We start from the raw sequence: 22305 nt of genomic DNA on the forward strand, positions 1-22305 counted from the left end.
ACCCCAAGCTCTTTAATGACTTTTTAATAAATTGAAAAATTGTTTCAATACCAAATGCGATCCCGGGACATTGTTCGTGACTGTATTGAGCCGAAGTCAAACGCTTTGCATTAAATCCGGCTGATTAATAATTACGAGGAGCGAGTCTGTCTTTACTGTAATGTGTTTAGGAAAACTGATGGATTTAATTTTTTTATCGGCCAAAGTAAGAAAATGTAATCTTTCTGAAAGTATCTAATACAACAATGCACCATAATTAGTTTCTCTGGAAACAGGCATAATGGACTGGAATGATAAATCACTCCCTCCGCCGGCCTCTGATGGAGGAGAGATTGCCCCTCCGGGGGGGCTGGGCACAGGACGGGGAACAGGACTGGGGACCAGGCGGCCATGGCTCCTCCCTGCTGAGTCCGGGGCCCTGGGCCTGCCCTGCCCTGCCCTCCGCTACAGGCCAGACGGATGGAGGCACAGACAGGATGGGAACCCCGTTCTCCTGGCCTCTGAGCTACAGGGGCCTCCCTGCTGCCTGTGGCCGGGCGGCGTGTCTGCCCTGCGCCACCGCCTCCTGCTGCTGCGAGACCCAGGCCTCGGCGCTCTGCTGACACTGTGCGGCTTTGGGCTGACGCTCAGCTGGGTGTCCGTGAGGCTGGCCCGGAGCAGGGCCTCGGCCGACCTGTGAGGGACAGGAAGCGGAAGAGAAACAGCCCTTCCCACGGGGAGGGAGGACCCGTTCTGGAACAGCTGGCACCAGGAGGGGGGACGGTGGCAGGGATGGCCAGCGGTGTGCCAGGAGGCCAGGGTCTCACCGGGGTTAGCCCAGCGTGGCCTTCCCCGCTCTGCACCTCAATCTCCCCACCAGCCAGGCACCTGGTGTCTTTGGGGCAGGGAGAGTCGGATGAGGGGACAGTGTGTGTGTGTGTGTCTTGAGTTGGGAAGAGCAAGCACGGTGCGTGTGATTGGGATGGTGACCGTGAGCCCTGGCTGGCTGCTGATGCCCCCGCGAGGGTGACGGTGATGGGGACGGCGATGGGGACGGTGATGGGGACGGGGACGGCGATGGGGATGGTGATGGGGACGGCGATGGGGACGGTGATGGGGACGGTGATGGGGACGGGGATGGGGACGGGGATGGTGATGGGGACGGGGATGGGGACGGGGATGGTGATGGTGACGGTGATGGGGACAGTGATGGTGATGGGGACGGTGATGGGACGGTGATGATGACGGTGATGGGGACGGTGACTGTGACTGTGACTGTGATAGGGACAGTGATGGTGACTGTCACTGTGACAGTGACTGTGACAGTGATAGGGACTGTGAAGGGGACAGGAATGGGGACAGTGACTGATGGTGACTGTGATGATGACAGTGACTGTGATGGTGACAGTGGCTGTAAAGGGGACAGGGAAGGGGACAGTGACGGTGACAATGACTGTGAAGGGGATTATGAAGGTGACAGTAATGGTGACTGTTATGGTGACAGTGACAGTGATGGTGACTGTGACAGTGACAGTGAATGGGACTGTGATGGTGATTGTGATGGCAACAGTGACAGTGAGTGTGACGGTGACAGTGACAGTGATGGTGTCTGTGACGGTGGCAGTGACAGTGATGGTGATTGTGATGGTGACAGTGAATGGGACTGTGATGGTGACTGTGACGGTGACTGTGACAGTGACAGTGACTGTGATGGTGACAGTGATGGTGACAGCGACTGTGACGGAGACAGCAACATTGAGCCCTGATCAGTGTTGATGCCGTGATTGTGCTGGTGATGGGGGTGCGGACAGCAGGTGGTTTGCTCCTGGCAGCCTGGCCTGGCCCTCACTGCCACGGCCATGGGCAGCAGCGGCCGCAGCGCCGGACGGAGGCCTGGGATGTTGATTAATCACCTCCCGGGGCCGCTAATTGTCCGCTGACCTCTGTCACCCGAGCGCCGCCTGCCTGCCCCGGGCGGGCCCTCGGAGAGCACTGCCCGGCGCCGGCAGAGGTTCCCAGATACGGGCTGGCCTCTCCCCCCGTCCGCCTGAGCCGGTGAGTGGGCCCGCCGGCTGGGGCCGGGCTGGGCGGCCGTACAGCATCAGACGGTGTTTTCCTGCCTCCTGACAACCCAGCATGGAGTCGCTGTGCTGCGGAGATGGGCACGGGGTGCGGGGCTGGGGATCCTCAGGACTAAGATCTTCCTTCTCCCAGACTCCACCAGCAACCCGTGCCCTTCCATGCAGGACGCAGCGCTGGCCACTGGGGGCGCCACCGACCCAGCCATGATTCTGTCCGGCTTGCCCTGCGGGAGGCCCAGTCTGGCTGACCTCAGACACACCGGACACCAGGCTGACAGGAGACTGGGACGAGGCTGAGCCACAGCAGCCCTGAGTGTAAGGACTGGACTCTAGCCGCCCTCCCTCCTGGTACCAAAGGGCACACGGAGGCCAGGAATGGGGGAGGGCAGGCCCCTCACGCACCCAGCTCCTCAGCTAGCTCAGCCTGTGGTTGCCAGAGGCACAGATGAGACTCTTTAATCCCCTGTTCCGTTTTCGCTGAGTCGGGCTTCTCGGTCCCGTCGGAGGCTCGGCTGTGTGCTCCGAGGGGGGAATGCCTTCATTTGGAGGCAGAGCTGAGAGGAAAGCATCCAGGCCCGTTCCCCGTGGAGCCGTGATGAGCACACCACGGTCGTTAACGTGATAAAAGTCACTTTGTCTGGGTGTAAGATTCATTCTCCCATTTGGCACATGGCGCGTTTGCATCCTGCCGCGGCTCCTGGCGGCTCCTCCCCGCGGCCCTGAAATGGTCCCCATCCCCCAGCCTCCACCCCCACCCCCAGCCGACCAGGTCCCCGAGACCTGGGCCTGGGGAGGGCGGGCCCCGCGCTGGGAGCGGCCCCGGCTCCGTGTGCCTGGGCCTGGACCCTCCCGTGCGCCTCGAGGGGCATCCTGAGGCCCCACGATCCTGGGCCAAACTGGAGGGGACTTGGCAGGGTGGGTGAGTGGGGCATCGGGGACCCCAAAGTGCCCCCAGTGGCCCAGTTCTTGCCCTGGCTCTGCCACAGAGTGCCCACAGAAGGCCGCCTGCCCAGCAGCCTTGCCCCCATGCTCCCTCCCCCTCCCCCCGCTTAGCCCCGGGGTCCTGCCTCAGAGGCAGGGCCTCATGGGGTTCCCGACTCCTCCGAGCAGAGAGGGCTGTGTTTATGGCCACCTGAGCAACCGAGGATGGCTCTCTCCATCCCCCGCACTACGGCCAAGGGTTCACATCCCACCATCACCTGTGCCAGGCCCACCAGGGCCCAGTGCCAGGGCTGAGGCAGCCACCCGGGTCTGCCTGCTGCCCTGCCGTAGAACACGGTGTTGGTGCTCCCCTGACTGGGCCGTTTCCTTAGCCGTGATGGCAGCTCCACGGGCCAGATGCCACGGTCGCTGAAGGTGTTCAGATGTTGTCTGTTGTTTAACCTGAGCCTCGAGGCGGGCTGGGCACCATAGGGCCAGGTGAGGCCCTCTGGACACAGAGGTAAAAAGCAGAGCCCTCGGCCCCGCAGGCTAAAGAGGCCTGGTGAGGCCGGGCCAAGGCCGCTGCCACCTAAGCAGGGGCTGCGGCTGAGACGGCCTGGGGCTCTGGGAGTGGGGCTGGGAGCCCCTTCTCCAGGCCTGCCGGCAGGACAGCGTGGGCAGCGTGGGCAGAGGGAGAAAGGCCTGGAGCCCAGACCCTGCCCCAGCTCTGGGGCTTAGACCCGTTACTGATAGAGCTGCCCGCCGTGGTGGGCAAAGAAACAGAGAGAGACCCCTCTGGCGGAAAGGGGCACAGCGGCTGGGTTGGGAGTGGACGAGGCTCCGAGGGGTTGGCCATTGGAGCAGGGGCCTTCGAGTACAATGCTCACCCGGCGGGCAGGCCTGGCAGAGGGCAGGCCTGGCAGAGGGCAGGCCTGGCAGAGGGCAGGCCTGGCAGAGGGCAGGCCTGGCAGAGGGGCTCAGAAAATGCCCAGGAGCCAGAGGGAGTCCTGTGCCTTTGACCAAGAAGCCTGGGAGCGCAGGCCGGAGGCAGCTGCCTGGGAGAGGCTGGGAGGTGGGGATGGCAGGAGGTCTCTCACAGCGGGCACAGGTCTGGTCCGGGGGCGGCAGGCGGGCTGGAAGCCCTTAGAGGTGACCTTGGCTTCCCTGGGAAAGGCAGGCCCGCGAGGCCTCGTCCAACTGCAGCGGGAGGGCTGGCTGCCCCCACATCCCACCGCTTACATCCTGCCTGCCAGCCAGAGCGGAATCCGGGCCCCTGGGGTGCCTGCAGAGGGGGTGAGTCCCCCGCCCCCGCCCGCTACCACGAGGGCGCGGGAGGCGCAGTGCGCATGGCGGGCGGGGCCGCGACAGCTGTTCACTCGCTGAAGCTGTTATAATATTGCCGGAGCTTTTAAAATAATCCCATTTCTGCGGAATATTCCCAGCTAATTGGAGCTGTCTCTTTCCTATTAAACAGGAAGGTTATAAAAATGTGTGTTGAGGGTTGAGGAGCAATATCTCTCGGCTGCTCTGACTGTTATGACAAGGATACCGTGCGGGAGCCGCGCGGGGCGGGCTAGACGGGGCGGGCCCTGGTGGCGGGGCAGGCCGGGGCCGGGCCGGGTGGGGGCGGGGGCCGGGCAGGGAGGCCAGGCTGGCTCTGCCCGCGGTGCCCGCACAGCCCGGGCCCGAGCAATGGCAGCCTTCCCCAGAACAATTGCTCTCACACACTCAGGCTGCTGTGACAGGGCTGTCCATCACCGGCCTCTGGCTGCGGGATTCGCATCACTTACGGAAGCAGCCGAGGGGGAGCCTCTCCAATTAGCCGAGCCAGGAGGCAGCCCAGCCCGCCCGGGCCCCGGCGACCGCAGGCGGGGGAGTGACTAAGGACCCCCTGTCTGAGATGGGGGGCCCATGGGGGGCCGGGAGAGAGGGCCTCTGCCCCTGCTCCAGCGCCCCGGGCCGGGCCACAGCCCGCGGCTGCAGGAGGCCCCCCCCAAGGTCGTCCAAGGAGCGTCGGCCCAGCCCACGCGTGTTTGGAGCTGGGCCTGTGCCCGCCTCCGGCCGGGAGCGTGCGGGCTGAGGCTGTTCGGGGAGCCTCCGGACACCCCGGGACCCTCACTCACCCTCCGTCGGAGCACCCCACCTCCATCTGTCAAGGGTGGGGGATCTGCCTCCAATTGAGTGTGAAATGAATTCCCTGTCGCTTAGCGAGCGTTGGGAGGAATGCAGCGTTCCGGAAGAGGCGCGCGGACCCCGGCCCTCCCCACTGGGCACCGCCCCCACCTGGCGATGTGACGGCAATCCGTCTGGGCCCGCGGTCCTCCCGGAACCGCTCTCACGGAAGCTTCCAGACGGAGCTGGGCACGTGCCTCCGCTCGCCATTTGCCGCATTCCCCCGCAGGCCAGCCGGCCCTGCTGTGCACCTCACTCAGCAGCTCCAGGGGGGCCTCGCACTGCCCCGGCCTCTCTGACCGGCCACTGACACGGGTGCCGCCCAGTCCCGCCCCGGCTGGGACTCAGTGCCAAGGCCCCGGGCAGCCTGGGAGCCTGCGGCAGCTGAGAGGTGACATAGTGGGTGCCAGGACACCCGGAGGCACCCCTTCCTTGCCTGCTGATGACTCCACCAAGGATCAAGCCCCGAGGACTCCCGGCGGCCCTGAGAGGAAGAGGAGGGGCTTGTGGGGCCCGCTTCCCGCCAAGGAGACCGAGGTGCAGGGACCGTGTCGCCCGGCCCAGTGGGTGTCTCCGCCTCCCGCTGTGACTCAGGCCGGGCGCCCGGACGACTGTCCTTTCCAGCCTGTGCTCCTGGGACGTTTCTCCCATGATTTGTGGCCATAGCTGTGTCCGCCCAACAGCCGCCGGGCACCCGGCCGGCCTGCTCCAGCGCCCCACGCTCCTCCATCACCGAGATGCCTCGCTCCCCGCGACAGAGCGGATCTCGCTGGCTTCCCGAGCGGATCCCCCTCCCCGCCTTCGCCCAGCCCCCCGCGCTGCCCTCACGGCACAGCCTCTCCTCGCCTCCGGGAGCCTTCCCACAGGCCCCCAGCGGAGGGCAGGCCTCGAATCCCGGAGTGCCCGGGGCCCCGGAGGGGGGTGGAGGAGGAGTGAGGGGCCTTGCCTTATCTGCCCGCTGTGCCTGTGGGATCAGACCCCCGGAGACTTCCTAAAGCCCAGCCCGGAAGTGGGGGAGAGGGAGGGGGGGAACAGGCAGGGCAGAGGGGCTCAGTCAAGCAGGAGAGAGGGGGCTTCCTGTGGGATGTCATCAGATCCAGAGGCTGCGGCACTGCCAGCCACCCTGGCTGGGAGCAGACAGGAAGCGCTCATTTGCATGCCATGTGCATAGTTTTGCATATTGAAATAAGACGGGCTCATGCATACTTTTTTTTTAAGGTTACAACACGCTGCTCATGCCCAGACCCAGCATCCCACTCCACCTCCTGGCCTCCGTTTCCTCTTCCGCCCGCTCTGCGGGGCTGGCACTGTCCACCCGGAACCCACTGAGGAGGAGGCGCCCTCCCGCCCAGGCCGGTGTGCGGTGGGGGAGGCGGGGGGAGGGGCGGCGATGGGCTCGGACCCTCGTTCACGTTCAGGAGGAAACATCAGGAATTCTCGCCTGAAGTCTCGGGAGAGCCAGGGTGACCCGGGCACGCCCTGTTCTTCTGCACAGAGAAGAGGGAGCTCACGGCCCCGGGGAGGCTGGGGGGCCACACCCCAGAGGGGCGGAGCCTCCTCAGCTCCCGGTGACCCAGAAGCTGCAGCTAGACCCTCGGGGCGGCCGAAGTGTGGTCCCCAGGCTCCGCCAAGAGCAGGCCGCAGAGGGTGAGGGGTCAGAAGGGCCTGCGGGAAGAGGTTCCAGACCCGTCCGACTCTGGGCAGGAGCCGCTGGGCCAGGCTCCGGAGCCTCCCGCGTCTGTGTTGGGGGGAGGGGGACACTGAGTGGCGGCCTTATGCAGAGCCCCCAGGCCCATCACACACACACACACACACACACACAGCACAGCACACAGTTGGCCAAGAGCAGCACAGGAATCCGGGAGGAGTTCCGAGGGCCGGATCCACCTCCCTCCCAGGGACCTGGCCTGCAGGGTGGGCCGGGTCAGCACAGAGGAGGCCTGACCCCAGGCCCGGCCTGAAGGCGGTGATGGAGTGTCCGGTAGTCACTTAGCCATTCATCAGCACTGCCCCCCCCCCCCCCCCCCCCGCCCCGGGCCTGAGCCTGCCTGGCATTCCTGCCTGCCCTCCCGGCCCGGGCGCCCTCCCCCACGCCCGCCCGGCCTGACTCATCGCCAGCCTCCTGTCCACGCCTGCTCCTGCGCCCTCGGCAGCTGGCTGGGATCTTCCGCAGGTCCCGCAAGCTGCTGAGTCCACATCCTCCGCTCCCCGAGGTCTCTGTCTCCCCAGTGTCTCTACACCCGCCTCTGCCTCTCCGAAGCTCCTCCTCGCTCCTCTAGAAATTAAGACCTCAGCAGGAAGGTCTGGGGCTGCCAGGAAGGCTGGGCGGCAGGCGGGCATGGAGCCCTTCCAGCCGATGGGCACATACGCAGGCCGGAGCCTCCTCGCCCTCCTCCGACGCTCAGCCTCCCAGCACCCCGCCCGCCCACCTGCCTGCCTGAGCCCCGCACCGCTCTCCGGCCGCCGCCTCTGCAGGGAAGGGCTCGGCTCTGCTGGAGCTTCCCAGACCTCCAGGGTCTGTCTCTGAGCCCCCGAGGGGCCTCTGCTGTTTGCATCTGTCCTGCCACCTGCCTGGCTCTGCCAGCCACAGCGCTGGCCTGTCACCGGCCAGTGCAGTGGTCGGCAAACTCATTAGTCACCAGAGCCAAATGTCAACAGTACAACGATGGACATTTCTTTGGAGAGCTGAAAACCGACTTCTGTGCATGGGCCACGGAGTTCCAGTTGCACTGTACGTGGTGTTTCGTGGAAGAGCCACACTCAAGGGCCCAAGGAGCTGCATGTGGCTCGTGAGCTGCAGCTTGCCGACCCCTGGGCCAGTGGCAAACAGGCACCAAGATGGGGACGGGGCCAGAGGTGTCCACCGGAGGGTGCCACGGATGGCCCCACACGAGGACCCAGGGCCTGCGGTCTGGTTCCAGGTGCCACCTCACTCGGAGACTGTGGGCCCAGCCCAGAGCGCCTCTGAGGCCGGGTTTGCCGTTACGGAATGGAGGGAGGTCCCCAGAGGACCTGCTGCCCCTGACAGCCCCCTGGGGCTCCACCACCTCCAGACGCCCAGACCCTGACGGGATCCAAAACCCATGCAAGCCATGGCCGGCTCTGGCACTGTGCCCTGGACTACCTCCCTTTGCCCACCCCACACCTCTGGGCAGCGCTGCCCTCCCTCAGCCAGCCCACCTGCGTCCCATGGCCCCCGCCAGCCTCTGCCCTGCCGGCTTCCGGCCACACTGCAGAGCCAGTGCCTCCTGGCAGGACCACCGCTCCCTCCGGTGCCTCCGCGGGGGCTCCTCGGGCAGAGAGAGGAGCGGTGTCCGCCGGCCCAGCCCCCACGGTGCCCGCCTTCCAGCTGGAGCCCGACCTGCCTGCCCGGCCTGCTCCCGCCTGTCTTGTGTGTTTCCAGGGCATCCCGGCCAACAGAGCAGCCCCAGCGGGACCGCCCTCGGCAGACCCTGATGGCGCCCGCCGCCCTGGGCCAGTGCCGCTGAGGGTCTCCCAGGGGGGACTGGCCGGAAGCCTCCTCCTCGGAAGGCCGGGGTGGCTGCTGAATCCTAAGTGCGCTCGGGTTCCGCTCTCAGCCAACGGCCTGGCTACTCCACCACAGATCCGGCTGAGAGGGGCCCCTCAGGGACCCCTATCCCCAGGCCTCTCCCACTGACTGACCGACCGACCGACCGACCGGGGTGAGTCCCTGCTCCTTCCTCCCGGCTCCCTGCCCCTCCTCACCTCAGGCCGGCCCCCGGAGAGCAGCAAGGGCTGCAGGCAGAGACCGGCCCCAGCACCAACGGGAAAACGGACAGGTTCTCGGCAGAAAGCCTCCCGCGCCTCCCTGCCCGGTGCCCGGAGCCCAGGGGAGGCCCAGAGCGCGGCCACCAGCACCCGGTGGCCGGGCAGCCTCTCGGGGCCAGCCACTCCCACCGCTCTCCTCCCGCTGCCTCCCTGGCATCTGCCTCTCAGTAATCGAAGAACCCGGGCCCATCCGTCTTCCAGGCTCCGCAAATGAAGTGCTAACTGCCCCTCACAGGAGCTGCGCCATCCGTTAGATTAAGTGATGGTGAGCCGGGGCCTGCCCAACCCTAACCGCGGCCCCAGAGGCTGAGCCACGATGGGGTGACAGCAGAAGCCAAGGACGCTCTGAGCAGGCGCTGGAGCCCCGAAGCCTCTGCTCCAGGAGGTGCTCCTGGGCCCGACCAGGTCCCGGGCCCCGGGCCACGCACGCCCTCACCCATTCCTGCCAGCTCCCCCTCGGCGCCTGGTGGGGCTGTGGGCCCGCAATGGCTCCCCCTCGCCCACGCCCTGAGCAGCGCTGCCTCCTCCAGAGGTCACGTCGCCGGCCTGCTCTGGCGCCCCCTGCGCCTCAGTTTCCTCATTTGCAGGAGAGGGACCGCTTGCTTCCAGAATGGCCGACAACTGGATCCACGAAATGGAGGGGGTGGGGGAGTGGGAGCCGGCCGAGCCCTCCCAGGCCCGTGGGGGAGGCCTGGCCCCACCTCCTCTCCGCTCTCTCCGGGGGGCCTGGGGCAGCGGAGGAGGAAGCAATTTGCCGCGTTTGGCTGATGGGGCGTCGGTGTGATGGGGCGTCGGTGTGATGGGGCGTCGGCGTGATGGTAGGCGGCTCCTCAGCGCCTGACTTTGAGCCGCTGACACTCTGCCTCCACCCCAGGCGGGCGGCGTCCGGAAAGTGACGTTTATTTATTTGGAAGCTGAACAGACACCTAATGCTCTTGCTCTCTCCTCGCTCTCTCTGGCCACCGTGGGCTGCGGGCCTGGGCCTGTGTGCCCCTCCTCCACCACGCCTGGGACGGGGGTGGTGCCGGGGGACCCCCTGCAGGTGTTCCGCTCAGGGTCCTCCCAAGAGGGGTGCTGAGGACTCTGAGGGCCCCGGTGGCTGGGAGGGGCCCAGAGGACAGAACCAAGCCCTGAGCCCAGAGCCCAGAGCGAGCCTCTTTGTGGTTTTTTAAAATATATTTTATTGATTCTTTACAGAGAGGAAGGGAGAGGGAGAGAGTTAGAAACATTGACCGGCTGCCTCCTGCACGCCCCCTACTGGGGATGTGCCCACAACCAAGGCACATGCCCTTGACCGGAATCGAACCTGGGACCCTTCAGTCTGCAGGCCGATGCTCTATCCGCTGAGCCACACCGGTTAGGGCTGTTGTTGTTGTTGTTGTTATTATTATATTTTATTGATTTCAGAGAGGAAGGGAGAGGGAGAGACAGAAACATCAATGATGAGGGAGAATCTTTGATTGTCACCCCTCAATCCCTGCGCCGCCCTCCCTGGGCCCCCATTTCCCGTCGGCAGGCGCGGGATGGACCAGACCGCTCTGAGGAACTCCAGGCTGTCCAGAGCAGCTCCTGGCGGGGAGGACACCACCAGGACGGGCTCCTGGAGGCAGCAGGCCTGCCTCTGAGGTAGGTCAGGCTTTGGTCCCCAGCTCCCCCTGCAGGTGGGTCCCCGCCTCCCATTGTGGACAAGGAAACAGGCTCAGGGAGGCCACGGGGCTTGCCTTCGCCACCGGGGATATCTGGTGCCAAAGCTGTCGCTTCTCACGTCCAGACCAGACCACTCCTCCTGGGCACAGCCTCCCCGGGCTCTGGAGAAAGTCCTTGTGCCAACACTCTGTGGGGCCCTGAGGGAAGGGCAGGGACAAGGAGACTCAGTCAAGAGTCCAGAGTGCAGGCAGAGGCTGTGGCATGTGGGTAGGTCGGGGCTGAGGCAGGGGAATGGGCACAGGAAGGGGAGGGCTTGGAGCTGAAGGGGCTGTGCAGGAAAGCTTCCTGCAACAAGTGGTGTCTGTGGGTCCATAATACCCTGGTCCATGTGGCAGCAAAGCCCTAAGAGGATGGAGCCATCAGCCCACCGGCCGGTGTAACAGCAGAGGGAGGTGAGCAGGCTGCAGTGGAAATGTCCTTTTTAATGTATTTTTATTGATGTCAGAGAGGGAAGGAGAGGAGAGAGAGATACCGATGAGAGAGGATCATGGATCGGCTGCCTCCTGCACGCCCCCTACTGGGGATCGAGCTCGCCACCTGGGCCTGTGCCCTGACGGGGAATCAAACCGTGACCTCCCGGTTCCTAGGTCGACGCTCACCCCTGAGCCACGCTGGCCAGGCTGACGTGGGGACCTTGCTGCCCCAGGTGCCCCATGGACTTCCTCCTCTGCACGGGGCATAACCACGCCAGGGACTGCTCCACACATAGTAGGTTTACCATAAAGACCTCCCAGTCTCTCCTGGGCTGCCCAGCCCACATGCAGAACTGGCACCGGCCAGGCCCCCAGCCACAGAAGGCTTTCCTGCCCCGCTGCCCCGCCCCTCCCAGCAAGGCGCCGCTGGCCAGGCGGGCGGCTCAGGCTTCCGCTGTGGAACACTGCATGGTGCCTGCCAGGGGAGGACCCCCTCCGGGGGCTGGGGCCGCCGCCAGGAGACGGAGTGCTGTGAGCTTGGGGTGGCAGTGCGTAACTTACTCCCCGTTTACTCCTAATCGCCTCTCCTCCTTATCCGTCTTCCTTTAACGGCCTGTCAACCCGAACCTCCCGCCGCCCCCTCGGCACCCGCGGCTCCATTAGGTGCACATCTGCGGGGCCTGGAGCGACAGGCCCGACTTCCGCCCCTGACGGCCGCCCCCGCCCGGCCTGGACTCCGGGGGCAGCGCGGCCATCCGGGGTCAAACGGCAGGGAGGCTGCCCCTGACATCTCTCACCTGCCACCGCCGAGTGTGCCGGGGAGAGGGGCCTCCCCACCCCGGGTGGCAGCCAGGAGGGTGAGGCCATGAGCTGGTTCCCGGGGGCCAAACAGCCCGGAGGATGCCTCAGCCTGGAGGAGAGCCGTCGAGATGGCACCAGCGGGCGGGGCTGGGGGCGGCTGCTTAGCCAAGGCTTGTGGGCTTCTATGCAGAACTCTTTCCCCCAAATTCTGTCCAGCCTGGGGTCCCCCTGCCCGGAGGTGGGCAGGAGCACCTGGCACCGTCCGGCAGTGGCTCAGGGAGCCAGCCGGGCCCGGCCTCCCGGGACCCAGCAGCCCCTCCTGTTCACTAGATGCCAGGCCTGTCAGGAGTGGGGGCCCAGGGCCCCGCCTTCCTCTGTAATGTTTTGGGGACCTCAAACTTGGGGCTGAGGACTACCCTGTCTGGGCCCTGAGGCCCTGAGAGGAGGAGGGGACAGCCGGCAGGAGGGAGTGCCAGGAGGCTGTCCCCAGACCCGGCCCCGCCCTCCTCAGGCCGGGGGCCACCACGCTTGTCCCCCCCACGGCAAATCCTCTGGAGGCCACCGTGAGTGGGTGATGGCCCTGCACCCAGGGAGCATGGGGTGGTCTCCGTCCCTCACTCCTCGTGTTAAGCAGAGTCCAGAAGGTCTGGCCCTGTGCGCGGCCGGCAAGGAGCATTCTCACACCCGCTCTGCACCAGGGGCACCGTGGTGGGGACCTCGGGGGGTGCTCCCTCTCCCCAGCCTTGGGTGCTTGGATTTGCCCAGCAGCTCACTCCCGTTCTCACTTCATCCTGGAAAGGGGGGGGGGGCACACAGGCCTCCACCCGGAGAAAGCTGAGGCTCCGAGGCCCCGGGCCGGAGAGGAAGAACTGACAGCAGCCTCGGGGAGGCAGGGCTCTGTGCGGGGGCGGCCGCGCAGCGCTGCGGGGCCCGGGGACGGACACGAGTGGCTGCAGGGGCTGCGCCCCGCATCCTCAGCCCTCACAGCGGCGGGTGTGGGCCCGGGTCCGCGCAGGGGGCAAGGAGCCTTGGCCCTTCCCTCTGCCCCGGCGTCCCCCTCCGGCCCGGGAGGCGGCTGCCGCCACCGCGGTCACCAAGCCCTGCGCGCTCCGCCGGCGCGAAGGCTGCCATCCCGGCCCGCCGCCGCCCGCGCTGAAGGTCGCGCCCTCCGAGGCTGCGCGGGCGCCGCGGCCGGCGGGCGGCGCGGGGCCGGGGACCGGCGGCGGGGCGCGCGCGGGCGGCGGGCGCGTGGCCGCGCGGGCGGGGGCGCGCGGGCGGGGGCGCGCGGGGGCGGGCCGGCGGCGGAGGCGGCGCCGGGGCCGGGCCGCGGCTATTTGAGCGCCGGTCCCGGGCGGGCGAGCGCTCAGAGCGCCGGGAGCCCGCGGCGGACGCATCGCGCACCGGCTCGGCGGCCGCAGAGGCGCCGCGGCCCGCGCACCGAGGCCCCGCGCAGAGGCGGAGAGGCCCGCGCCCGCCCCCGCCCGCGGCGCCCGCCGCCCTTGCATGGAAACATGGCGGTGCCGGCTCGGACCTGCGGCGCCCGCCGGCCCGGCCCCGGCGCCCCGCGCCCCGCCGGCCGGCCCCCGCGCCTGCTGCTGCTGCTGCTGCTGCTGCCGCCGCTGCTGCTGCCGCCCGCCGCCCCCGGCGCCGCCGCCTACAGCTTCCCGCAGCTGCACACGTGAGTGCCCCGCCCGCCGCCCGCCCCGGCCCGGCCCGGCCCGGCCCGCCGCCCGCCGGGCACCCCAGCCCCGAGCCCCAGGGCGGGCGGCCGCGTCCCGGCGCCCGCGGCTGCGTCGCGAAACTTCCCCGCGGAGCTCCCCCGCCCCCCCCGCCCCCGCCGAGGAGCGGCGCCAGCTCCCCCGGGGGCGGGCGGGGGTCCGAGCTGGCCCGCGGCTCCCGGGCCGGGTCAGAGGGGCCTGGGCTTGGGCGCGGGGGCGGCGGACCCGGCCTCCGGGGGGAGCCTGGCGCCCCGCAGCCGGAGGCGCGGGCACCCCGCACCTGTCTCCAGGCTTTTTCCTGGGAGAGGGGGGCCGGTGCAGAGAATGTGGGCGCCTGGCGCGGCTCAGGGTCCTCGGTCCTGGCCGCCCCGCGGCGCCTGGGGGCAGGGTGCCCGGTGAGCCCGGCCGGGAGGCGCAGGTGCCCGGGAGGGGGCAGAGGGGAATGGATGGCGGACAGGACCCCCGCGGCCGCTCTCCTGGGCCTGCCCGCTCTGCCCTTTTCCTGCCCCCCAGCCTCTCCCTCCGCCGGAGCCCAAACTCCGCTTCCTCCCTCCGGGTGAGCGTGGCCAGAGGTGCCCGGGCTGTGGGAGTGGGCACCATGCCCCCCTGTCCCCCCGTTATCCCCCCCCTCCGTGCCCAGACAGCCTGACAGCCCTGGCCCCTCTGGCTTCCGGTCACAGCAACCACCTTGCTGCCTGTTCTCGGTCTCCCCGGGGAGCCACCTGTCCCGGTCTCCTTGGTCTCCTTCGCCAGGAGCCACGGAGGGTCTGGAAAAGGAGCCGCTGCCCGGCCTGCAGGGGAAGGGTCCGGCCTCGGGCAGGGGAGAGGCTGGCTGTGCCTCGTGAGACCGGCCCCCGGAGGAGAGGTCCTGCTTCGGACCCGGTCTCCCGGACGAGGGGTGCGCCGAGGGGTGCAAGGAGGGGAAGGCGCTGCCCCCAGCCCCCCCTCCTGCCTCGCTCTCCTCGCTCAGCCTGGCCGGGCTCAGGCGGGCGGTCAGTTGGCAAATTACAGGTGCCGCACGGACGTGTCCTCTGTCAACTGTCTGGGTTTTCCTTGTGTGTGCGTGTGCGTGCCTGTGTGTGTGTGTGTGTGTGTGTAGGGGGGAGGGGATCGCATGGAAGTTGAGGGCTCACGGGTGCGTTTTGCCTCCCGTTTGCTGGGAGGGAGATGGACCTGAACCACAGCGTTGGGAGCCAGAGAGAGAGCGTGGCTCCTCTGTTGTTCCTTCCCCGCAAAGCCAAGCCTGGTGGCCTCAGATCCTCCGCGAAGGTTCACACAGACGCCTCTCCCCTCTCCCCCTCGCTCCCTCTGCCTCCGGCTGGCCGCCGGTCAGCGGGCCGCGGGCCGTGGGGTCTCCCCGGGAAGGACGGTGGGAGACCCTGGCAGGAGGGGCCACCTGTCCCCGGACCCAGCTGGGAGGCAGTGATGGCCACGGGGTCATCGCCAGCTGGACGCTCCTTTCCCGCCAGAGGAGGGGGGCTGGTCTGGGGCTTTGGGACACCACGTCTTGGAAACCGTGATGAGAGGACGAGGTGGGGGCAGAGGGAGGGCCGTGCGGCTCTGAGGGTCCAGGGGGAGGGGAGGGACGGCGTGACGACACAGAGTTTGACCGTGGCAGCCAGCGCCCTTCAGCCGCCCTGGTCCTGCCGAGGCGATGCCCACAGATGCTCGGAGGGAGGAGGGGAGGAGGGGGGAGGCGCCCCCGCCCCCATCCCCGTGGCCACCGGGGCTGGGGGGAGTTGGGGCTCTGGTTGAACTGACGGAGGCCGAGGCTGCTGGGGTTGGGGTGTGGGGCAGGCCACCCTGGACTCTCCAGGGTCAGCGTGGCCGGCCGGGTGAGATGACACAGGTGGCTCTCGGGGGGGAGCGGGGAGCCTCACGGCCCTGGGGGACAGCCCCCCATGGAGAGGCCCCGTCCTCACCGGCTCCTCACGCCGCTGGGCGTTAAGGATGCGGGCGCGGGGCCGGGGGCCGTCCGTCACGCTGCCCTCGCTCGGGCAGGCGCGTGGCTCTGTGCCCACCGGGCGCCGCCGAGGGGAGAGGACAGGGCTTTGGTTTGGGGGGGCTCTGGCACCCCACTAGGACCTGGATCAGGGTTTCCCACAAGGAGGCTGCCACCTGGGCACAAGGGCACGCGTGTGTGTCCCTGCACGCGTGTATGAGCCGGGAGCGGGGTGGCCGGGGCGGGATCTGCGCACACACCGGCCACGGTCCCTCCTGCTCCCGCCCTGCCCGGCCCCGTGTGGTGGCAGGTGGCGATGGCGTGACGGCGCCGCTGGCTGCGGGCGGCTGGCCGCGTTGCCTCCTCTCCTGTCTCCTTCCTCCCCGGGCCCCTGGCCTCTCGCCCTCCCGCCTCCTCCTCCGTCTCTCATCCTTCCTCACCGCCCTGCGCCTTTTGCTGGTCCATGCTGGTCCCTGTCCTCTCTCTCCGCCCCTGCCCTGCCCGCCTCCCCTGCCACCACCTCGGACCTCTGTCTCTGGCCCCTGCTCCACACACACACACACACACACACACACACACACACACCCGCTGAGAACTGGGGGAAGCACCCTGCTGAGCTGCCTGCTTGGCCCTGCTCTGCCCCAGGGGGGTGCCAGCCAGGGCCTGCCTTCCTCTGGGTGCGGGTGGGCACGGGTGGGGGACAGAGAGGAGCCTGGGGGTCTGGACGCCCCGGCAGATGAGTGACAGCTGGGGGTGCGCTCCTCCCGAGTGCCTCGACTGAGCATGCGTCAGTCTGGCTGCGGTTAATGGTGGGTGACGTGTGTCTGTCTGGGCCTCTGCACCTCCCGGTGGCTCTCCCGTCAGAGGGAGGCGGCCTCATACATCTGGGTCCCCGTCTCCTTTTCCGGGGGTGGGGGAAGCAAGGCGGGGAGCTGTGCGGAGCTCCCAGGGCGGAGGGCTTTGGGGGGGCCCTGGGCTGCTGCCCCCACTGGGCCCCACCTTTATGGGGTGCCTCTCTGGCCAGCCGTCCAGGCTAACCCGAGGGGAGCCGTTAAGATGAGCTCCCCCCTGTCTGCGGTGCGTCTCCCTCTGGGTTCTTAGTCACCCTGGTGTCCCCGAGGAGAGACAGTCACGCGTGGAAGCGCGCGTCTGTGCCGAGTGCCTCCTCCCCCCGCCCGCACAGGTGGGCGCGGCCGGCTCCTGGCCCTCAGAGGCGGGTGGGGCCGCCGGCTCCCGGAGGGGGCAGTGTGGGCACACTGGGTGTTGGGCAGGCCCCGCGGGCTCATGCTTTGGTCTTCAGAGCTGACCCTCTCCGTGGGGATGATCTTGCCTCAGTTTCCCCGACTGACATAACAGAATTGCTTCAGGTGCTGAGGGTGGGAATTAGTGGGAGAGGGCGGGGCCCTGGTGGGCAGGGCGGGCTCCGGGTGCAGGCTGATGGCCCCAACCACCAGGACGCCCGTGGGCCGTGCCGCTCACTCAGGCTGTGCCCGTCCGCCTGGGGTGTCAGCGCCTAGAGGCGGGCAGCCAGCCCCTCCCTCCCTCTCAGCTGTGGGGACGTCGCCAGGCCGATGGCAGAGCACACAGGCCTCCCGTGTGACCTTGCTGCTCTGGCTCTGCCTCTGAGGGGCCTTCCTGGGCCCATGGCCACCCCAAGCCGGGTCCTCACAGCCCTGTGCCCGCCTCTGCCCGCTTCCGTCCCCGCCCGCGTGCGCAGGCTGGCGTGGGCGTGGGCGTGGGCGTGGGCGTGGGCGTGGGCAGCAGAGCCTCTGTCTCTAAGTGATGGCCGGGCCCTCAGGCTGGGCGGGCGCCCCGGGCCCAGGGGACGGAAAGGCCAGGGCGTCAGGCGGAGGTTTCCTCGCGGAGCCTGGGAGGCTGGAGAAGCGATACTCCTGCTCCAGAGGGAGGGGCCCGTGCGGTTTCCGCCTTCCCCTCCCGCCCTGTGTCCCGTGAAACCTGAGGAGCCGGCGCGGCCTGTGGCTGAGAGGGGAGCTGGGGCCGGTGCAGAGCCAGGCCCCCCCCCTCCCCCGGACCTGCCGGCCCCGCAGGACCTCCGGGGGCCAAAGGAGTCCGGGAGGCTCCTTCCAGCCACAGCGCTGAGCCCGACGCCCGGGCCGGACCCGGCGGGGCAATGGTTAGTGTCCCCGGCCCTGGTCCTGCTCATGGGGCCCCGCCTTCTGGGTCCGTGGCCGCAGCTGGTGCCGGTGACTGGGCCTGTGGGGTGGGGCCTCACAGGAGGAGGCCTGGTCTTGTTGGGATGCGGGGTGTGTGTGTGTGTGTGTGTTAGATCTTCACATGAAGGGCCTACCAGTCCCCGCCATGGGCCGGCCTGGTCCTGGGGCCTCCGTCCGAGGCGGTCTCAGCCCAGCCCTCCCCTCGGGCTGGGCAGTGGTGGGACCTGGGACAGGGCCCTCCCCGGCCCTCCTCGTCCTCCCCTCAGGGCCCTGGGACTGAGAGGACAGGCCCAGGCTCCCCGCTCCTCTCCCCGCAGACCCCAGCCCCGAGGGACCTCACTCCCCCGGGAGGAGCTCGCACTCCCACCCTGGCCTCTGGTACTCTGGGCGCCTGGAAGCTGCCGCCCGGCCTGCCCCACCGTGAGCTCCGACCAGCCTGACTGTTCGCAGAGGAGGCACGGGAAGGCCCTCCTGCTGACCATTAACACTCCCCCCCCCCCCCCCCCGGGAAAGGCTCCTGGAATAAAGGGGAAGGAGTGGGGGAGGCGGTGGGGAGTCACCCCATCTGCCGGTCTTTCCTGTGTGCACCCTGGGCTGTGCTCCCGCCCTCCTGGCCAGGCTTTTCTCAGGGCGCCCCCTCTGGGCCCCATGGAGGCCGGGCCGCGCTTCCCGCCCCCTGTGCGATCTGGGGAATTCCCTCTCCCTCTCTGGTCTCAGCCTCATTTCTGGCAGAATTCCCTCCGCAGTGCTGCCTCAGAGGGTGGGGGTGTGACAGGTCCTGGGGGGGAGGCTTGGCCCCAGAGTGGGGTGATAAGGGCACACAGGCCCCGACTGGGTCTAGGAGGGTCCTCAGTCCAGCTGGGCCTGCACCCCAAGTGCCAGCCACCTGTCCCGTGGCCCATAGCACCCCCCACCCAGCCAGGCCCTAGAAGCACCTGGGACTCAGTTGTAGTTTCTGGGTCTTTTCTCCCATGCATGGCCCTTGCTTGGGCCTGTGCACACGTCATCTTGTGTGTGGAAGTGTCTCCACATGTGCGATCTTATGGTTTTGTTCACACATGTTAGATGTGTTCACGTCTGCACACATGTGTATGAGTGTCCCTTTGTATATGAAGATGTGCTTTGTGTGCCCGTGTGCATGTGTGTGTGAACGTGTGTGCCGGTGTGTGCATGCTTGCGTGTTGTGTGTGCGTGTGCAGGTCTGTGTGTTCGTGCATGCTCAGGTGTAGGTGTGTGCGTGCAGGAATGCGGGTGTGGGTGTGTGCTTATGCATGTGTGCACATCTGTGTGTGGCATGTGCACAGTGTGTCTCTGTCCCCGGATTGCACCCAGTGCCCACCTCCAGCACCTGCCTCTGCAGTCAGTGCCAGGGCCTGGCCGGGCAAGTGCTGACAGTGAGCAACGCACCCGTCTGGTGGTGGGGGCCGGTGTTGTGCAAACTTTCATGTCAGAAACAGCCTGAGTTATGGCTGAGCCGGGAAGTTTGATCATCGACCAACTGGCTGGCTGACAGTCGGCGAGGGAACGCGGGCGGCGTCCTTGCAGTGCCGACATTTGCAAGTGGAGTCGCATGTAGACGCTCTGGAGGCGTGGGCCCCGCATGGCGAGCTCCTCCTGGAGCAGAGCCCCCCGGCAGCCCTCCCCGGGGCCTTGCGGGGGTGACCTTGGCCGGCGGCTCCCTCGCTGAGTGGGCGCCTGTCCTCTGCACCCGGAGCGGAGGAGGCGGGCACCCCAGCGTCGGCTGCAGCTTGGGCAGCTCAGCAGGCCGCGGGGCAGCAGCTGCAGGCGGTTTGGGTGCAGAAGCTCCGCCTGAGGATCCCCACATGTTCCTCCAGGGGGGCCGGGCGGGTGGACACTTCCTCCCGGGAGTTTGGGCACCGGTCTCTGTGAGCAGGGCTGTCTGAGGTGCTGGGCTGCCGCTGGGCCCTGCACTGCGGGGTCTGGTGTCTGCGGGACCGCGTTTCCCTGGCATTCTCATGTGTTGGCGGAGCCGGGAGAGCCCCGAGTCCTCGGCATTTGGGGGGGTTTCCGCAGAGGACGGAGGTGGCCGGGAAGGGCTCCTGGGGGCCAGGCAGTGTGGGCGGGCTGCCTCCTGGGGTGCTGTGCGCCTCGCATGGTCCCTGACTTGGGAAGGACACATCCCAGCCACAGTCAGGCCCCCGATACCTCCATGTGAGGCAGGGAAACTGCAGCCTGAGGTGGCGAGGGAGCCTTCAGGGCTTTTAGTGCTTTTAGTGCTGGCTGCATGCCCTGGGGGGTGCGGGGGGCAGGTCCCAGTCCCCGTGCTCAGTACAGGCTGCTCTAGGAGGGTCCTCAGTCTGCACCCCTGCACGGGGGCGCATATCTGGTTCCCGTAAATAAACGCCTCCTACCCCGGGGTGCGGGGGCATCGGGGTGCGGGGGCATCGGGGTGCGGGGGCATCGGGGTGCGGGGGCATCGGGGGGCGGGGGCATCGGGGTGCTTGGGGGGCGGGGGCATCGGGGGGCGGGGGCATCGGGGGGCGGGGGCATCAGGGTGCGGGGTGCGGGGGCATTGGGGTGCGGGGGCATCGGGGTGCGGGGGCATCGAGACCTCCTCTGCAAACCCCCAGAGCCAGGAGCCCTGCAGTGCGGCCCAGCTCCCGCCATGCCCGCGTGCGGGTTCCCAGGCTCTGGGCGCTGGGGAAGGACAGCTGCGTCCCAGGCAGTGGGGGGGGCCACGGCGGGGAGGGGGGTGAGGCCGCTTCGCTGCGCGTCTCCGGCTGACGTGGCATTTAAGCCTTAATCACCTCGCCGCAGCCGCGTGCTCGGCACCGCCTGGCACGCTGCGTTTGCGGCTTAAAGGTCGCGGACACGGCGACCGCCCACCCCGGCCCGGCTGTGTCCGTCAGAAACGCGGAGGGAGCTGCAGAGCGGGCCTGTGCGAGGGCGCTCAGGTGGGGTCCCCTTCTCCCCGAGCTCAGGCCTTCCGGACCCCCGCCCAAGCTGCAGGGTCTCCCAGGGAGCGTGACTGGGGGCACCCCGAAGCCTGCCCCCGGCGTTGGCCTGCACCCAGCCCGGCGCTGGTCTCCGGCCACTGGCCCTGGACATGGCCAGGCCCGGCCAGGCTGCCACCTGCAGGTCCCAGCGGCGCTCCGGCCTCTGCCCCCCTGCCTGCTCGCCGGGCCCCCTCGGGCCTCTTGCACCCTGTCTGTGCCGCTCCCCCAGCACCCAGTGCCCGGGGGCCTCCCAGGAGCTGGCATGGAGCCCACCTCTGCCCCCTGGAAAGCGGTCTGAAGAGTGCGTTCGGCTGCAAGGAAAGGCGGCCGCCTCTGGGTGCACCTTGGTGACCACAGGTGACCACTGTCCACCCTCCGGCAGGGAGCCCCGGGGTGGGCGCTGCCAGGAAGGGACCAGCCCGCGCCCACACCGCCTGGCTCCGCTCCGCCAGTGTCTGTCTGTCCTTGCAGGGAGATGGCGGCCACAGCTCCAGGCATCACAGGCAGAGACATTAGTGTCAATGAGGGGGTGGTTCCAGAGGAAACCGCCAGCCAACTTTCCCTGGCTCCTCATTGGCTGGCCCTGGGTCACATGTCCGCGCTAAGCCAATCACTGGCGGAGCGCTGTGATGGGCTCGGGCTCAGCAGGGTTTGCCCTTGGGCTAAGGAGGGGTCACCTTGGGGCTGGCGGTGGGAGATTCTCGCAGACGGGTTTTGGGGGAAGCATGGGGGAGCGGTGGAGAAGGGGGCGGTATCTGTATATACAGCTGTCTGCACGTGGGGGGCCGAGGAGGACGGTGGGAGGGGAAGGGAAGCGAGGGTGTCCATGCCCGAGGGAACGTTGGTACTGGAAGTAGCTATTTTAACCACATCATCCATCCGTGAGCTGGACCCTCACATGTGCTGTCCAGTGAGATTGGTCCACGTTATTCCCATTTCACAGACAGGAACACTGAGGCAGGCTTCACCCCCCGCTCTGCAGTGAGGCTGTTCAGGCCCCTTGTGTCATCCCCCCTACAAGGCCCATGGCCGCCCCTCTTCCCTCCACCCCTCCATCCGGACCAGGTCAGATGTCTGCTCTGCTGGGATTCCAAGCTCCCGAGGGCAGGCCCACATCTGCCCCGCTCGCCAGGGCCAGTGAGTGAGTGAGTGAGTGAATGAGTGGTGATGAATGAACAGTTAATGAATGAATGAATGGAGAATGAATGAATGAATGAATGAATGACAGAAGAGGCGGTAGGGAATGTGCAGGAGCCCGGCTCATACCCCCCAGTGAGTGAATGGTGAATGAATGAGTGAATGAGTGAATGAGTGAGTGACGAATGCGGTGGGGGGAATGAGCAGGAGCCCTGCTCATACCCCCCAGTGAGTGAATGGTGAATGAATGAGTGAATGAGTGAATGAGTGAGTGACGAATGCGGTGGGGGGAATGAGCAGGAGCCCGGGAGCGCCTGCAGTGTTTTGCCGGTGACAAGCCCTCCTGGCTGTGCCTGGCTGCCTGTCCTCCCGCCGCCCCGAGGGCTGGCCAGGCAGCGGCTCTTTGGCCTGGGCCTTCCCGGGGCGGCCCGGCTGCAGCCACAGGCCGCTCCGCCCTCAGAGGGGCTGGCATGGCTCCGGGGCTCACCACCGAGCACGGGGGAGCTGCAGTGGC

The 22305-nt window shown here is 67.7% G+C and overlaps 2 protein-coding genes across 10 annotated transcripts in view; both read left to right on the plus strand.

Annotated features, from left to right (window-relative positions):
• Window positions 1-1220: 1220 nt before the first annotated feature.
• Window positions 1221-1745, plus strand: LOC118715781 (clumping factor B-like). Its single transcript, XM_036432398.1, has one exon. It carries the CDS (start codon window positions 1221-1223, stop codon window positions 1743-1745), a length of 525 nt encoding a protein of 174 aa, XP_036288291.1.
• Window positions 1746-13212: 11467 nt separating this feature from the next.
• CACNA2D2 (calcium voltage-gated channel auxiliary subunit alpha2delta 2) overlaps window positions 13213-22305 on the plus strand; it is a 94399-nt gene continuing 85306 nt past the window's right edge. For 2 of the 9 annotated variants that reach the window (XM_045579550.1, XM_045579552.1), the window contains exon 1: window positions 13215-13541. In XM_045579550.1, the coding sequence (XP_045435506.1) occupies window positions 13375-13541 (167 nt within the window). In that variant the 5' untranslated portion in view covers window positions 13215-13374. Of the gene's footprint in view, window positions 13542-22305 lie in introns of all 9 variants that reach the window. The other 7 variants (XM_036432195.2, XM_045579553.1, XM_036432197.2 and 4 more) reach the window with 5 other exon arrangements.

This window comes from Pipistrellus kuhlii, unplaced genomic scaffold, assembly GCF_014108245.1.
Source record: "Pipistrellus kuhlii isolate mPipKuh1 unplaced genomic scaffold, mPipKuh1.p scaffold_m20_p_11, whole genome shotgun sequence".
NCBI classification, from domain to species: domain Eukaryota; kingdom Metazoa; phylum Chordata; class Mammalia; order Chiroptera; family Vespertilionidae; genus Pipistrellus; species Pipistrellus kuhlii.

Bases quoted from the DNA above. Each gene is read 5' to 3' on its own strand.
- LOC118715781 (XM_036432398.1), top strand. From the start codon at position 1,221: ATGACGGTGATGGGGACGGTGACTGTGACTGTGACTGTGATAGGGACA.